The sequence below is a fragment of the Cyprinodon tularosa genome, unplaced genomic scaffold (genome assembly GCF_016077235.1).
Source record: "Cyprinodon tularosa strain WSP-4 unplaced genomic scaffold, ASM1607723v1 ctg20, whole genome shotgun sequence".
In the NCBI taxonomy this organism is placed as follows: Eukaryota; Metazoa; Chordata; class Actinopteri; order Cyprinodontiformes; family Cyprinodontidae; genus Cyprinodon; species Cyprinodon tularosa.
In genome coordinates this window covers 1,211,480-1,229,015 of record NW_024038734.1, presented here as the reverse complement: position 1 = coordinate 1,229,015, position 17,536 = coordinate 1,211,480, and the positions used below count along the sequence as shown (strand labels likewise).

At 36.2% G+C, this 17,536-nt stretch overlaps 1 protein-coding gene across 2 annotated transcripts; it reads right to left on the bottom strand.

The window, feature by feature from the left end:
* Positions 1–1,640: 1,640 nt before the first annotated feature.
* rmnd5b (required for meiotic nuclear division 5 homolog B) lies at positions 1,641–16,334 on the bottom strand. 2 transcript variants are annotated; one of them, XM_038284580.1, is made up of 10 exons: positions 16,223–16,334; positions 13,135–13,310; positions 12,827–12,972; positions 12,607–12,744; positions 10,976–11,076; positions 10,712–10,878; positions 10,351–10,516; positions 5,000–5,102; positions 4,757–4,911; positions 1,641–3,336 (listed from the first exon to the last, which is right to left on the bottom strand). In XM_038284580.1, exons 2-10 carry the CDS (start codon positions 13,271–13,273, stop codon positions 3,273–3,275), a joined length of 1,179 nt encoding a protein of 392 aa, XP_038140508.1. In that variant the 5' UTR covers positions 13,274–13,310; positions 16,223–16,334; the 3' UTR covers positions 1,641–3,272. The 2 variants fall into 2 exon arrangements, with proteins under 2 accessions (XP_038140508.1, XP_038140509.1); XM_038284581.1 differs by having other exon boundaries at positions 12,827–12,969.
* Positions 16,335–17,536: the final 1,202 nt, after the last annotated feature.

Sequence of the window (17,536 nt, the reverse complement as noted above, 5' to 3'; positions counted from 1 at the left end):
AATCCCAGTAGATCAGCAGTTTCTGAAATACTCAGACCAGCCCTTCTGGCACCAACAATCATGCCACAATCAAAGTCACTCAAATCACCTTTCTTCCCCATACTGACGCTCGATTTGAACTGCAGGAGATTGTCTTGACCATGTCTACATGCCTAAATGCACTGAGTTGCCGCTATGTGATTGGCTGCTTAGAAATTAATTGTTAACGAGCAGTTGGACAGGTGTACCTAATAAAGTGGCCGGTGAGTGTATCTCAATATATTGAGATGCTATCTCAATATAACAAGATGCTATCTCAATATAATGAGATACTATCTCATTATATTGAGTTAGCGTCTCATAATGAGATACTATTTCATTATAATGAGATGGTAACTCAATATATTGAGATACTATCTCATTATATTGAGTTAGCATCTCAATATATTGAGATAGTATCTCATTATATTGAGTTAGCATCTCATTATAATGAGATAACTCATAATGAAATAGTATCTCATTATATTGAGTTACTATCTCATTATAATGAGATAACTCATAATGAAATAGTATCTCAATATATTGAGACGCTAACTCAATATAATGAGATACTATCTCATTATGAGTTATCATCTCATTATAATGAAACAGTATCTCATTATAATGAGACGCTAACTCAATATAATGAGATACTATCTCAATATATTGAGATGCTATCTCAATATAACAAGATGCTATCTCAATATAATGAGATAGTATCTCATTATATTGAGTTAGCGTCTCATAATGAGATACTATTTCATTATAATGAGATGGTAACTCAATATATTGAGATACTATCTCATTATATTGAGTTAGCATCTCAATATATTGAGATAGTATCTCATTATATTGAGTTAGCATCTCATTATAATGAGATAACTCATAATGAAATAGTATCTCATTATATTGAGTTACTATCTCATTATAATGAGATAATTTTTTTTCTTTTTTTACAGAGTGGCAGAAACAGGCTTCCATACTAAAAGATTCTGGTTAAGGTGTCTAATCAGGAGAACATTAGACCAATAGAGAGGAGCTTTATGGGCCAGATGTGCATAAAATCCTATTTATCTCGTGCACAGATTGAAAATACTATTGTTCAAAATGCTCAAAGGCTAATTCTGAAATTTTAAGAAACAAAAATGACTGCCTTTCTAAGTGAAATATCCTGTGGATGTAATGAAACCAATAAGAATAGAGAATGAGTGAGTTAGTAAAGCAGGTTTGTGTTATGCTGGGTCCTAATCTGAACAGATACAAGCTCCTCTGACTCATGTGGCCCTTAGCCCGACATTTAAAGCATTATATAAACTGGGGATTAATATAACTACACAGCTCCAGAGAGGCTGAGTGATTTACTGAAGTGGGCTGAGAAAAGACTCTTATCTCATGTTTTTCCACTCTGTGGGAGTGTTGCTGTGCTGGATTCCATCGCTGCTGTTTATCTAAAGAAAACTAAAATGATTCTCAAATATATATTCCATCAGGAAAAGTGGTCCCAGTTGTAATTTCTCTAAATTTAAGTCAAATAGTCACAATGTAGCATCTGTGCCACCAAGTGGTGATTGAGAGATATGTTTTTGTATTTCAAAGTTTGAAGCAGTTCCCCCAAAACTGACTGGAGTATATATTTTCTTTTATTTTTGAATATCAGATGCAAATATATGAAACATGTTAGCGGATAATTATTTACAGTAAAAGTTGCATAACACACAAAAAGCAGGAAAGGCAAAACATTTATAAAAAAAAAAACCTTGAGTTTACAACAGGCTGGCATTCTATCAGAGAAGCTGTGAGTGGATGTCGACCCAAAGAGGCGAAAAAGATCAAAACCCTGGAGACGTTAAGCGATGCACCTGACAGCGGCGTGCTGCAGAGGGAACCGTGCTGTGCGTCCAGCTGCCTTCGACACCTCCTCCAAATGTAGCATGACACACAACAGGATGAATATGTACAAACTGCATGAAACGCCCACGACTATTAGCATCAGATGTGATAAAACGGAATATATGACTCCTTATATAAATGTACATTATTTAATACTAAATGTAAAGTGTGGTATGAGATATTACCAATGAACCCTGAGGAAATGTGAAGATCTTACTGTTTGTATCCTGACTCAAAGAGATGCATTCTTGAGTAAATATTTATTCAAAAACATCCACGATGACCAAAAGACTTAACCCACCCACCACAAGTTTGACTTCACAAGCCCACCCACAGTCACTGCTAGTCAAACTATAAGGCTACCATCACAGCGATTTACATCTCCAAATCACACGGCATGCTAGCTTAGCATACACAGACCGAAGCGATGGCATGAGTGGAGTAAGCTTTTTGAGTCGCTTCACTTTAAAAGTTACGCAATAGTGCTGATTAAGTGTGTCGCTGTGCGAGGAAACTATTTTACATGAGGTGGTGGTGGAGAAAAACAGGAACAGAACACATTTCACAGTAGCACGCTGTATTTCTTTTTGTCACTTTTGTTAAATACACACACAGAACAAGACAAATTGCTTCTATAATTAGAAAAAAAAATGTTGCTGGTGCATTCGGTTACAGAGGAGAAATAAGAAAGCTGATCCACGCGCTGAAGAATTCATTGTTTTACTCATCATCAAACAGTGGATTTCAGGCTGTTAGGCCTTTAGTACAACTAGGAGGAGGCAATCCAGAGTTCGATTAAAGGGAGATCTCCGCACTCTCAATCCCCCCCACCCATTTAACCAGGAAATAATAAGCCTTCCGTGTGTTAAATAAAGCGATTCTTACCATCCTGAAAGCAGACCCCGCCCATCTACGGCATTAACTCAAAACACTACACCCATTTATATTCATCCCATCTGCTTTTAAAATAAAAACAAAAAACCTGCAAGACTGAAAAAGAAAAAAAAAAAACTAAATAATAGAAAGTAATATGATAAATCTATAACTCTGCAGGCAAATGAATTTAAACAGGTGATCTTTTCTCAGAGGTGCTTCTTCACGAAGACGATCCGATCGACGCGTCACTCGACTACAAGCTGTCGTTTAACCAACCGTGCAGGATTTTTATTCTATGCAAAGTTGGAAGGTCCGAGGCGGGTTTGCAGGACTGCCGTCCGGAGGAGCACTGGGATAAAACCTTAATACTTACGATAAACAGGCCGAGAGGCCGGGGGGGGGCAGAGGACAGGGGCCAGAGCAAAGGGTCCTGGACATTCAAAGAGCTCCAAGTAACGTCATCCTTGATGAGGGGAGGGGGGGTGGTATCAAAAGTAGATCTGCTTGGCGTGTGACGGGTTCTGCTCCATGGGGCAGTAAGGGCATTTCAACCTGCAAAGAACAAACGGGATGAAATTTAATTGCCGCTCTCTCCACTTTAAACCAACTTTTACATATTTTGTTACATTTCAATTTAAAAATTAACTGTATTTTACAGAGATTGTGAAAATACGGCAACAGAAAATCCTGTGAAACTTTTGAGCTACAGTGAAAACTATGAGGAAGGAGAAACCCGATGAAGTACGGAAGAGGATTAGGGCCACTGAAAAAAAAAAAAGTTAACTGATTTTTTAATTATTTTAGTTTAGTATGGGAAACAAGTCAGAATTCTGACTTTAATCTCAGAATTCTGACTTTAATCTCAGAATTCTGACCTTTTTTTCAGCTTTTTGACAGCTAACAAACATGTTAGCATGAAGCCATAGCCATGTCTGTTTTAGAGACTAGCTCTCTTGTTTTAATCACCTTCTGCTCCTCCATTAATGAGGGGACCCCTCAGGCACGTAAAAAGTTGCCTAATTCCGTCATTTTCACCAATGTGTCACTGGTCACCTCAAACTATGAGGTGCCCCCAGGGACATAAATCTAATCATAAATGTGTATATGCAAGTTAATTCTGATTTATGTCCCTGGGGGCACCTCATATCAAACAACTGACATCTATGTCAGTGAAGCTGAGTGCTCCCACATCTCTTCCTTCATGGTGCCCTAGATTAAGATCCAAAATTCTGAGATTAAAAAAAGTCAGAACTCTGAGAAAAAAAAGTCAGATCTCTGGGGAAAAAAAAGTCAGATCTCTGGGGGAAAAAAAGTCAGATCTCTGGGGGAAAAAAAGTCAGAACTCTGAGGAAAAAAAAGTCAGAACTCTGAGGAAAAAAAAGTCAGAACTCTGAGGAAAAAAAAGTCAGAACTCTGAGAAAAAAAAGTCAGAACTCTGAGAAAAAAAAGTCAGAACTCTGAGAAAAAAAAAGTCAGAACTCTGAGAAAAAAAAAGTCAGAACTCTGAGAAAAAAAAGTCAGAACTCTGAGAAAAAAAAAGTCAGAACTCTGAGAAAAAAAAAGTCAGAACTCTGAGAAAAAAAAAGTCAGAACTCTGAGAAAAAAAAGTCAGAACTCTGAGAAAAAAAAGTCAGAACTCTGAGAAAAAAAAAGTCAGAACTCTGAGAAAAAAAGTCAAAATTCTGACTTTTTTTCCCTTGTTAAACTGAAATAAAATTAAAAAATCAGTTAACTTTTTTTTTTTTTTTTTTCCAGTGGCCCTAATCCTCTTCCGTAGATGAAGGCCTCGTCATGCAGAGGGAGGATTTCTTTAGGAAGAACTATATGTAGAGGAACATGCATGGGAATTCTAGACGAAAACTAACTTCAACTTAAGCAGCAGTTTATGTTGGTTAAACACATAAAATACATTACAGCTGGGGGATGCAATGTGACATAAACTAATCACAGCAACTATTTTATAAGAACTTACTTCCCGGCGTTGGTGAGTTTGTTGAGGGCATCTCTGGAGATGACGTGGCCACAGATGAGCTTCATGGGAGGGTTGCTCTCGGAGGTCTGCTGTCGAAGGATGGGGCAGGCGAACACAGAGTGGTACCAGCACTTCTTCCCCAGGTCGATTTCAATCTCCATATACAGACGGAAAGAAAAGATTAGTGAAGGTTCACTCTGGATGAAGACACACCGATGAAGCAACGTTTAATAACAGACTTACAGGGAGCTCGTCTTTGTGCGTCCACACTCCACTGCATTGTCTCTGTTCGATCACCTGTTTGATGTTCATCAGCACCGGTAAGGCCATGCATCCTGATGCGAAACTAAAAGATAGAAAATAGTGGACATAATATAGAGATGCCTGGGGTTTTGTTTCAGGACTCCCTCGCCTTAAAGCCTCATATTAAGAATCTTGTGAAGAAACCAACACAGATTTTGTCTTTTCTTATCCAATTAATGAAACAAATGTGTTTTTTAGGTGAAAAATCAGCCTGTAAAAGCAATATATTTAAAATTATGGACAGCTGTTGTATTATAACACCTCGGCCCAAAGTCTTTATTAGATTAATGCTGCCCATCATGCTTCTCTGAGGTTTGCTACAAGCTGAAAAGGCTTGAGTCGCCATTTTGAACTTTACTTTGAAGTGGGATGACCTTCTTTATCCACCAGCAAGGTGGAAAATTTCTATAGGTTTATTAATAAGGCCAAGATTGGGCTTCTGTCCTCCGACAATTGTCAATTAATCACATGAAAAGAAGTTGGTACTTCTTATTTTAGTTTAAATGCCAATTTGTTGCTCTCTGTTCGAATTGAGAACTTTAAAATTCAGAGTAGGAACAATAAAAATCACTTTAAATGTTTTCTTCTCCAGTTGTATGGTCAATCAATTTTGTAATCTCATCATAATTGCAGTATATAAATGTTAAAACGATGAAGCTTTACCTAAAACAGGACTGTTTTAAATACTATTTCTGTTTATAGGTACCAGTAGGAATTACATAGAAGCTCTGTTACCCCTCTAGTGGGCGGTATGTAGGGATATCCTGATCAGATATCAAAATTGGTCCGATATCGGCCAGAAAACTGATTTTATCAGCCTATGTCTTAACCCTTTATAGGGCAAGTTACGTTTTTGATAACTTGCATCCCCTTTACAAATGGAGTCCCCCTCTCCTTCTAGAAACACAAGATCTATATCCAGCCATTCAGCAAAGATATTGCTACATGGCTGTACATCTTATCTTTGGATTTGACCAATTTGGTGGGTTCTTGAATTATATATTACCTACTGTAATAACTTAGAAAAAAAAAGTTACGAAGTCAAGAAAAAAAAAAAGGTACAAAGCTAATTGAAAAGTTAAAAAGGAAAGTTAAAAAGTTAATAAGCCCATAGGTGCCAGTATCAACGTGATACATGATTTTTATAGAAGCACTTTGGTTATTTTTCTTAATATATTCAGGCAAGTTGGAGTTTGTTATTACACTGACATTTTTTTGCCATCAAAATATCCATATTACAAAGATAATAAGATCTTGTCCTGGATTCCAACAACACTATTGGCCTGAAAATTTGATTTTCAAAGTATTTCAGTGAGTGCCCTAAAAAGGGTTAAATCTCCAATATAGTCAAACTGATAGAAACACTCAGTTTCTATCAGTCAACGCTTCAGTTTCAAATTTCTGGAAGCCCATTGCTTAATATTACATGGGTCAGCTGTTCTTATAACTATTTGCTGTTTTCTATTGTTCTCTGTTTTAGTAATATCACTTGATTAAGCCTTTTATAATATTCTACAGTACAAAATAAGTCACAGAAGCGTGAATGATTCATGCTGTTATTTCATCAGGTCAATATCGATGTCGGTCCATTTTTAAAGCTGCAACATCCGTATTGTAAATGAAAAAGTTGTATCAGGGAATCCATGGCTCAATGTCAGAAACTCAACAAGGATTTTCACAAAACATATCTGCCTATAAATTTGTCACAATTGGGGTGTTTTCAAAACGTGACGTTTATTAATCCATTAAAAACTATTTATGATTATTTTTCTATTTCTATTAACTCTTTAACATTATATTTTTAATCAATTATCTGCACACACAGCAGCAGAAGAAAAGTGGAAATAGTGCCATTCCCTGTCTAACACCACTAGTTGGTGGTAAGTTATTTAAAATTCAACAACAATGTTTGCTGCTTACAAACAGGGCAGAAAATGAACCCCTTATTGGAAAGCACAAAAACCGGCCGGCGGTTGTTTATGTTGTACAGGTGCGCATTAATGTCTCCTAGGAATTATGAATAAATTACATTAATTGTTAACCAGATTAAAATTTGCTTTGCCCAATTAACTGACGACATCTAGTGTTGGCTAATTAGTGGCATTTGCAGTATTAGAACAATTAGTCAATGTTTTATAGTCGGAGTACATTTGGTGAGAATCAGACACAAACTTTCTTATTCCAGACCTTTAGTTGGCGCAAATACATGTAAAACGGATTTGCTGCCACACAGAATGGGATTGAGATTTGCAGCTAGTACAGATCTATGCATGAGAGTAGAAGTAACCACTTTTCCACACAACAGTAACAGTAAATTCTTGCGACAATGGACTCTAGAAAAGTGGCTTTGAAGGCCTTGAAAACAATGAAAACCTGGAGTGAAATATGTACATGATTGTAATTAGTGCAAAAAGAAACTCAACATTTCTATATCATTTAGCCCCAACTACAGGTGCTGGTCATAAAATTAGAATATCATGAAAAAGTAGATTGATTTCAGTAATTCCATTTAAAAAGTGAAACTTTTATATTATATTCATACATTACATACAAACTCATATATTTCAGATGTTTATTTTGTTTAATTTTGATGATTACAAATGACAACAAATGAAAATCTCAAATTCATCATATCAGAAAATTAGAATATTGTGAAAAGGTTCAAAATTGATGGCCCCTGGTGCCACACTCTAATCAGCTAATTAACTCAAACCACCTGCAAAAGCCTTTAAATGGTCTTTCAGTCTAGTTCTATAGGCTACACAATCATGGGGAAGACTGCTGACTTGACAGTTGTCCAAACGATGACCATCGACACCTTGCACAAGGAGGGCAAGACACAAAAGGTCATCGCTAAAGAGGCTGGCTGTTCACAGAGCTCAGTGTCCAAGCACATTAATAGAGAGGCGAAGGGAAGGAAAAGATGTGGTCGAAAAAAGTGTACAAGCAAGAGAGATAACCGCACCCTGGAGAGGATTGTGAAACAAAACCCATTCAAAAATGTGGGGGAGATTCACAAAGAGTGGACTGCAGCTGGAGTGAGTGCTTCAAGAACCACCACACACAGACGTATGAAAGACATGGGTTTCTGCTGTCGCATTCCTTGTGTCAAGCCACTCTTGAACCACAGACAGCGTCAGAAGCGTCTTGCCTGGGCTAAAGAGAAACAGGACTGGACTGCTGGTGAGTGGTCCAAAGTCATGTTCTCTGATGAAAGTAAATTTTGCATTTCCTTTGGAAATCAAGGTCCCAGAGTCTGGAGGAAAAGAAGAGAGGCACTTCATCCACGTTGCTTGAAGTCCAGTGTAAAGTTTCCACAGTCAGTGATGGTTTGGGGTGCCATGTCATCTGCTGGTGTTGGTCCATTGTGTTTTCTGAGGTCCAGGGTCAACGCAGCCACATACCAGGAAGTTTTAGAGCACTTCATGCTTCCTGCAGCTGACCAACTTTTTGGAGATGCAGATTTCATTTTCCAACAGGACTTGGCACCTGCACACAGTGCCAAAGCTACCAGTACCTGGTTGAAGGACCATGGTATCCCTGTTCTTAATTGGCCAGCAAACTCTCCTGACCTTAACCCCATAGAAAATCTATGGGGTATTGTGAAGAAGAAGATGCAATACACCAGACCCAACAATTCAGAAGAGCTAAAAGCCACTATTAGAGCAACCTGGGCTATCATAACACCTGAGCAGTGCCACAGACTGATCGACTCCATGCCACGCCGCATTGCTGCAGTAATACAGGCCAAAGGAGGCCCAACTAAATACTGAGTGCTGTACATGCTCATACTTTTCATGTTCATACTTTTCAGTTGGCCAACATTTCTATAAATCCTTTGTTTTTATTGGTCTTCAGTAATATAGGACCAATTGATAACGACGTGGGACTTTTTCCACTACAATGTTTTTGGGATGCGAAAATATCGCTCTTTTGAACACATAATGTTTTGGGAAGAGAAAAGTTTTATTTCGCTGTTCCTAAAAACCTGCAGGACTACTTTCGGCTTGACCAAAACTGGACGATAACTCTGCTCACAGGACGCTGCCAGGGGTAAGTCAGTGTGATTGCATGCCGCTGTTGATGGGGATGCCATACAGATTCATGTCAAAAATACCGAACTATCCCTTTAAAAGGAATTTCTCCCAGTGTTGTAATATTACTCTAGTCCACTAGAGGGCTCCACTCTTAGTTAATTTGAGCCTCAGGTATTTTCAAGAGAAGTGATGCCAGAACAGTTTTGAGGCAATGAGTCCAGGCTGGGGTTATTTCCTATGTTTAACACAAGAGCGACAATGTTGACAGCACTAGACTGGTGATTCTTCTCTTTGTTGTTGGAGACTTTGGTGAAAACATGTAAGGGATAAAGATAGTAAGAGAATAGCATAGATTTTCTTTTCCAATTGTGTGCATTAGAAAAGTATGACTTCGCTTTATTTACTAATTGAGATATTAGAATATGTCATCTTATTAATCAATTGTCAGTTTATCGATAAGCTCAATCAAGAGCTTATCGATTCATTTATCAAAAATTTACCTGAACCCTTCATTTCTTCACATTCCTGTTTTATTACATGACAACAGAGAGCTGGAAGTTTTAAAGTCATTCAACTCTGGAACTTTTTTCTCAAATTGTCAGAGAAAGAAAAATGTTGGCTGTGAATGAACTGCGGAAAATAGAGCTGCAAATAATTATTTTGCAAATCGATTGATCTGTTGATTATTTTTTTAATTATTCGATTAATAATTGGATATCTAAACTTAAAGAAGACTTTTACCCAATTGAAGCAGGTGAAACTTAAATGTTTCCACCTGAGGAGTTCTGGATAGAACATATCAACAGACTTACCGTACATGGAATATTTTTACATATATATATATATATTTTTAACAATTTTGATATAATTACTGCTCTAAGTGGGTCGCTTTATCAGCTAGAGGCATATTTTACAGTTTCTATACTCCAGATAACGAGTAATCGATTACTAAAATAGTTAAAGATTACTTTAATAATAGATTAATCTGATTAATAGTTTCAGCCCTCGTAGAAACCAAACAAAACATTTTCATTTTCTTCAAAACACATGTAAACAAGGCTTCTGGAACCTGTTTTCCAATGATGCTATTATGAGATAAAAATAAACACATTTGTCATGAAGATAAATATTGTTGACTACATAAGACTTTAATTGCTTCAGGAAAGATAAAGCCATTAACTCAATGTTTTGCAGGTGAGATCTAGTGAAAGAAAAAACAAACGACATCTGATTATATCATGATGTTTTACTAACCTTACACTAAGAGGAGACTCTACAGAGAGGCCCAGCAGAGCGCAGGCATCCCTGGTAAAGATGTTACAGATCTCAGCCCACTGATTTGTCTCCAGCAGACTGCGATACGGAGAGTTTTCAATGCCATGACGTAGATAAACCAGGCTGCCCATCAAGATCTGGATATCTGCAATACAGCGGAGACAAGACAAGGACTTCTATATCAGTTTTACAAAAGTATTTAATTCTTAATCCTAATTAGTGTAAAAAACAAAACAAAAAAACTAAGTAAATGTTTTCTCTATTGTTTAAAAAAGAAGTTAAAACAATATCCTGTAAAACATAAAACTGCTAAATATCTTCCAGCAGCTGGGCCACAGACCTCTCTGGTGTTGGGATGCGAATGGCTGGAAGTGCCTGGCGTACTGCAGGGCCTCCATCTGGTTTCCGATTCCTCCACTGAGCAAACTTATAAAGTACAAACGATGCAACTTGAACTCTAAACTGCTGTTTAGCTCCAGAAGGCGCTGCCGATTTGAAACAGCCCACCTAAAGCAATACACACAAATGCAAAAAAGGTGCAGTTAAAGTACAGGACGTACGTGGGAATCAGAGTAAACTGCGTATCTGAGTGGAGTTTCCATACTCTAATGCCGGCCTAAGGTCCTGCATCCTCAGAGCTTCAAGGATCCTGTTTAGCTCCAGGAAAGGCTGCTTCATACTCATGTCGATAACTACACCAGACTCCTAAAAACAAAACTTTTCATTAACTAATTGCAATAGATTTAGGGACTTTTTCATTTAAATTAAGATCATATTAATTATTTCAAAATAACCTTAAATCTACTGCAGTTAGTTCATAATGCAAACAATTCACAAAAAACATTCATATAATTTTGCAGCCTTCTTAAGGAGGACCTAATGAAAATGGGTTAGATTTATTGTTCATCATCTGTTCAACTATTTTTATTTAATTTAAATAAGACGCCACCATTTTTACAATCAATGTTGGGTGAAAACACCGGCAGTTGGTCCGCATGGGAATTTAAAAAAAATCCGATTAAATTCAATTCCTTAGGTTTAAGTTTCTCCACCAGTATTGAGGATAATGTTAGGTTGTGTTTTATTTAAAATACAAATAATCAAGAAAACAAAGAAGAGTATTCAACATCCCTACAGTCAGTGTAAAAAAGCATGAAATAAGAGCATAAATTAAATATTTTATTTGCCTTAAGTTTAAAAATAAAAGAGTTTAACCATATTTTTTTTTAAATAATTTGTAATTATCAGCTTCCATTATGCTTATTTTTTGTGGCAGTAGAGGCTTTTACTTTGAAAAAGGTCAGACAGGAAAGGGGTGGAGAAACAGGGGCTGGACATGCAGCAGAGGTCACTGGGTTGAGACTAAAAACCAGGGCAGTTTCCTAAAGAACAAAGGCCGGGTGGCGAGCTCTACCTCTTTGCTGCAGCAGCGCTTCAGTTAACTTAGAAAATATGGTTAAAAAAACTAAATAACAAGACCTCCTGATAATAAATATCTATCAGAGTCACATAATCAGAATTAATCCAAGCGAATACAGATCTATAGGAATGTCTATAAATCATTGGTTGTGACAGCAGTAAAAAGATCCCCTCTGGTGGGTAAAAACTGACATAGTCTGCTGGCAGAGGTTTACAGAAAACTGAAAACATAGATGGCAAGAAAGAGGTAAGATGACCAGGATCCCTGGAGGATGTTTGAAAAAGCAAAAACATTAATAACTTTTATAAACAAAAATTATATAGTGTGGCTTTTCCCAGACACAACAATCAAAGAAGTTAAAAAATATCAATGAATCTTTCTGAACTATAAAGTAATTGATACAAATAATTTTTTTCTCCAATTAACAGCAAACCACTTTCAACCACTGAAGTCTTTAATTGATCTTTAGAAAAAATTCTTCAACTGAACAAGAATTGTACCCTTGATTGTATATTAAATGAATAAAACTGAATAGAAGGAAATTAACACAGATTCTGCCATCATCAGCTGCGCCATGATTAGCATCACTGTCTTCAGATTATGGGGGAAAGCTCACTGCAACATTAGTGGATTTATTTAGTTTATCTGATCTGGATACGAAGCACTTTGCTATATAATTCATACATTTTAAAAACAAAATTTTTGTACAAATTATGAAACATTTGGACAATTAAGAGCATAAAAAATATATGTATTTTTACTTTAAATTGTTTAAAGCACCAAGTGAGCCAATCATTTGCAGGCTCTTTACTTACCTGACAAAGGTCCTCTGCGACACTGAGCATCCCTTGCCGATACAAGTGCTCCACAATAGACTCACTCAGATATTTCTGTCTTTCTGGAGTGTCCCACACTGTTTCTGCCACCACAGCACTGATCTCAGCATCAAAATTCTATAAATGCATATTAAAACCATGAGATCAATGCACCCTGATCTTTCATTCTTGGAAAATATGTTTTGTTTTTTGTACTAACCCGGTCGATTGCTTTGCCGACTTTTGACACGCTGCCATGAATGTCTTTATGCCGAGAGGCCAGCATCTGCACTGTTTCTTTGATATTCTTACAACACTGGGCCATATTCTGGGATAGGACCGATAGGTCTGCATCTTGTACTCCTGCTAGACAGAAAAAAATAAAAAATAAAAACGACCAGATTGCATGTTTACACCAGACAGTATAAATGACAATAACACTAGAATTACTTAGTTTCAGTAAACAACTGAAACTAAAGATCTGCAGTCAAGGTGTGGGTAACATTTAGCATAGGGTTATTTCCTCACCAAAAGCTACTAGTTGTGCTCGTATCTCACAGACACTGCGCAGAAGTTCGTCTAGACGCTCCTCTGACTGGTGACCATACATCACAAAGCGATGGAGCACTTTCTCCAGCTCCCGCTCCACGCATGCACACTGTTCCATGGTAGAGGCCGGAACAAACACACACTGTGGTAGAAACCTGCATGAAAGGGGAAAAATAAAACTTTTAAATTCACAAACAAAATGAGCCATGTGTTTCTATTTCAGCATATGACTTACAATTCTACACAAAGAAAACTAGAAATCATACAGAGAGTGATGCTACTGCTTTTTCTTTTTCCACTTCCTTTCTCTCATGTATGCCCATAACCCCTATGGGCTAAATATATTTTTTTTTACTTTTAAACAATGTTAAATGATCTAAATTACAACATTTCTGTAAATAATTGCTTGATAGTGACACATTTAAGGGTAAACTGAAAAGTAAAACCTTATAATAAACTTACTAATTTGTTGAGTAATACCCAGCATGCAATTGTAAAATCCATGTAAACAAAACCACAACCAACAAATCTACAAACAGATTTTAGAGCCGCACAAGGAAATCCTCTGAAAGGCACAACCAGAGGATTTTCCACAATTATGAGCTGGTCAAAAACCAGAAATCTGGCCTTTTATCCAATCGCTGAATTAATCATAAAACATAAGCTGTTATTATTATTATTATTTATTTTTTTTTACAGACATTAACAATCTAAAGCGAATGTCTTCAACAGGGGGTCCGCGACCCCTATGGGGGTCCACGGAGGTCCTGCATCGGGGGTCACAAAAGTTTTGGTTGATTAGACTTCTTTTTTTATACCCCCCCATGCAATTTTTTTCCTCTAATTGAAATGTCTTTAAATGCATATTAACATGAATTCAACACCCTGTAGTAAACAGATAAATGGAGGCAGAAGATGTCTTTCAGTCATCAATGCACACATATAGCGACACACAGGAGCTCTTTCAAGCTGGGCACCGTTTCATTCACAACACCTGTCCCATCAACCAGGAATCAGAAATGCTTAAATGCGAAATTACGTGCATTACATTACTCCATCTGTAACAGAGTGACTATAGGACCAGTTTGATATAACAATATATATATATTAGGGTTGTCACGATACTAAACTTTTCAACTCGATACAGATACTAAGGAATATATTCGATACTCGATACCATTTTCGATACCACAAGGATAAAAACAAAGACTCCAAAATTCAACAGAAATATTTTCATTAATAAATAAAATACAATAAATTAATACAATAAACAATAAGAACAATTTTTTGAGGTTGTATGCTGTGCACAATATTAAGCAAGCTGGATAAAAAACTTACAAAATTTAAATTAAGTGTTCCTTCCTTGGCTATGCTTTGCAAACATAACAATGACACTAGCCAAACCGGTTAAGAAACAAAAATAATTCTCAGCAGCTGCACCTCTTACAAAAAAAGTCTGAAACTGAAAAGTGCACAGAATTATTCAATCACACATTGTTCAGAAAGTGCATTTTCCTCTATTCTGCACTTTAGATGAATGACTGCTTAGGTGCCACTGGTCGTAGCACTGTATCAATACTTTTAAAAACTAGTATTGTATCCGGATACAACGTTTCAGTATCGATACTTTTGACAACCCTAATATATATATATATATATATATATATAAAAATATATAATTAGGAGGTCCCCGCTCCATCTCGCCATCGATTTGAAGGTTCTTGGCCTGGGAAATGTTGAAGACCCCTGATCTAAAGTTTGAAAGTAGTTAATAATCAAGAAACCTGGCTTTCTAGTATCAGTGATTTTTCTTTTTTCTTACTGAGGTCAGAGGAGGTGCAAAGGTTAAAAAGAAATATTCAAGATAATCCCTGTAAACGTTTTCTTTACCTTTAAATAGAGACAAACTTAGCTGTTCTTCATGTTGTTACATTAAAACATTGAGTTAAAACATCAGAAAACAGGAGGTGGGGATTATTGAAGCAACATTTCTTTATTTCATTTGATTATATAATGTTGCTGCTTTCGGAAGCCCAAGATAGTAAAAATACAGTTAGGCAAGATACTGGAGGTTTTTGACTGTATTTGTAGATTTCAGTGATACAAGGAAAAAAAACTCTGGAATCTGGTCTGGTTTTTCACAATTTCATCTTGAATAAGACGATAATTTTACTTTATTCACAAAAAAGTTGAACTGGAACGTGCTTAGAAGTCAACATAGGAAGATAAGAAATAAAAAAATATATCTGCTCCAAATCTCAGGTCGAAGCTCCACTAATAAATATATGGGATTTCTACAGAAGTCATGTAGTTAAGAGTTGGGATAATATGTTTCGTTCTATAACAAGCAAACAGTCCAGGTTTTGGATTTGCGTTTAGTTGTTTTTATTGCAGTAGCTGCCCGATGTCAAAGTTTGCTTTAGTGCGGCTCTGATGACAACAAACAAGGCCTGAACAATCCCAGAGAGAGCCAGGCTATCCTGCGGCCTGCTGTTTACTAACTAAGCCACAAAATAAGGGGAGGTAAAAAAAAAACAACAAAAAAAAAAACATCGGAAAAACAAATAAAACGCGTTTGATTTGGGACTTTTTTAGCCCCTGAAAAAAATCTGTTTATGCATAAATATTGTTCGAAAATATACTAAGCTCTCTGATGTGTGTATCTGCTTTAAATCTCACGGCTTATAGCAGAGTACAGAAAATGTCCACCTAGCCAGCTACAAAAACTCGACCGGAATATAATATTTTAAGGACAGAAATAGCATAATTCAAATATAGCTTAAACAATTTAATAGTTTGTTTGTATAGATAGTTTTATAAAACCTGTTGTTTTTTTTACGTCGTTGTGTAAAGGTGGAAAATAACCAGCCACCAAGCTAACGTAAACAAACGATTGGACAGTTGCTACTGTTCGGTGTTAGCCTGCCGCGGACTGACAAGGCCCAAACAACATAGAAACACAATGACAACACGCTGCTGGTAATCTTTAGGCATTAATACAACAACTAGTGTGTCCATAATAGGTGAAGTAAACTGAGAAAAAAAGGTTTGAGTTAAAAACACTCACCTATCCTGCTAATTAGTTAGCAAACATTAGCCTTAGCCACTTGTCGGTTAACTTCATCCGCAGTCGTAATGCAGAACTTCCGGCCTTACATCCGGCCTTATCTGCAATTTCAAAATAAAAGTCTAACTTTCTTCTTTTAAAACTGTTTTAGATTTTCATCTGCATTGGCATCTCAGTTTTACGGAAGAGGATTAGGGCCACTAAAGAAAAATAAAAAGTTAACAGATTTTTTTAATTTTATTTCAGTATAATATGAGAAAAAAGTCAGAATTCTGAGCTTAATCCCAGAATTTTGACTTTTTTCTCAGAATTCTAACAGTTAACAAACATGTTAGCATCAAGCCGTAGCCATGTCTGTTTTAGAGAATAAACTAGCTCTCTTGTTTTAATCACCTTCTGCTCTTCCATTAATTAAATAGCATCAACGGGGACCTCTCAGGCACATTAAAAATCGCCTAATTCCATCATTTTTTCACCAATGTGCCACAAGACCTCTCAAAAAACTCAAATCTTTGTCAGCGAAGCTGAGTGCTCCCACATCTCTTCCTTCATGGTGCCCATCTACATTAAGATCCAAAATTCTGAGATTAAACTCAGAATTCTGAGATTAAAGTCAAAATTCAGATATTTTTTTTTTTGCCTCATATTAAACTAAAATAACATTTAAAAATCAGTTAACTTTTTTTGTCAGTGGCCCTAATACTCTTCCGTACAGTTTACAGTTAGATCTTAGATCAGCTCATTGAAATGTTCTCTATCAAAAAACTAAATTGTGACCTTTTTTATTGTAATTATTAGATGATGATAAAAATTATTTAAGTAACCACAAACTAGTTTGTCACTTTTTTGCCTACAAATTTTTTATGTGAATATACGAGGGGAAATACCCATTACCATAAAACAATTGATTATGTATTGGTTGATCTTCCTATACATAAAAAAAAAAAAAAAAATATATATATATATATATATATATATATATATATATATATTTTTTTTTTTTTTTTTTTTTTATAACCCTCTGTTCCTGTTCCATAACATATTAAGATGCTTACCATTGTTGACTTTATCTTATGTTGCCTCTTCTGATAAGTTTTTAATTGAATTTTTGCTTCAAATTTTACTAAACAGAAAGTTTAATGCAAACCTCGTTTATAGCCTGCTTTTGCCCTTTTAATTGCCAGAGAGGGAATCCAAATAAATTTAACTGTAATGTTTCTGATTGTGCTAAAAGTTCTGCTTTGGTTAATTAACAGTTGAGATAAATTAAAACTGTGCACCTGTAATCAATATTGTCAATTTAAAGGAACATTA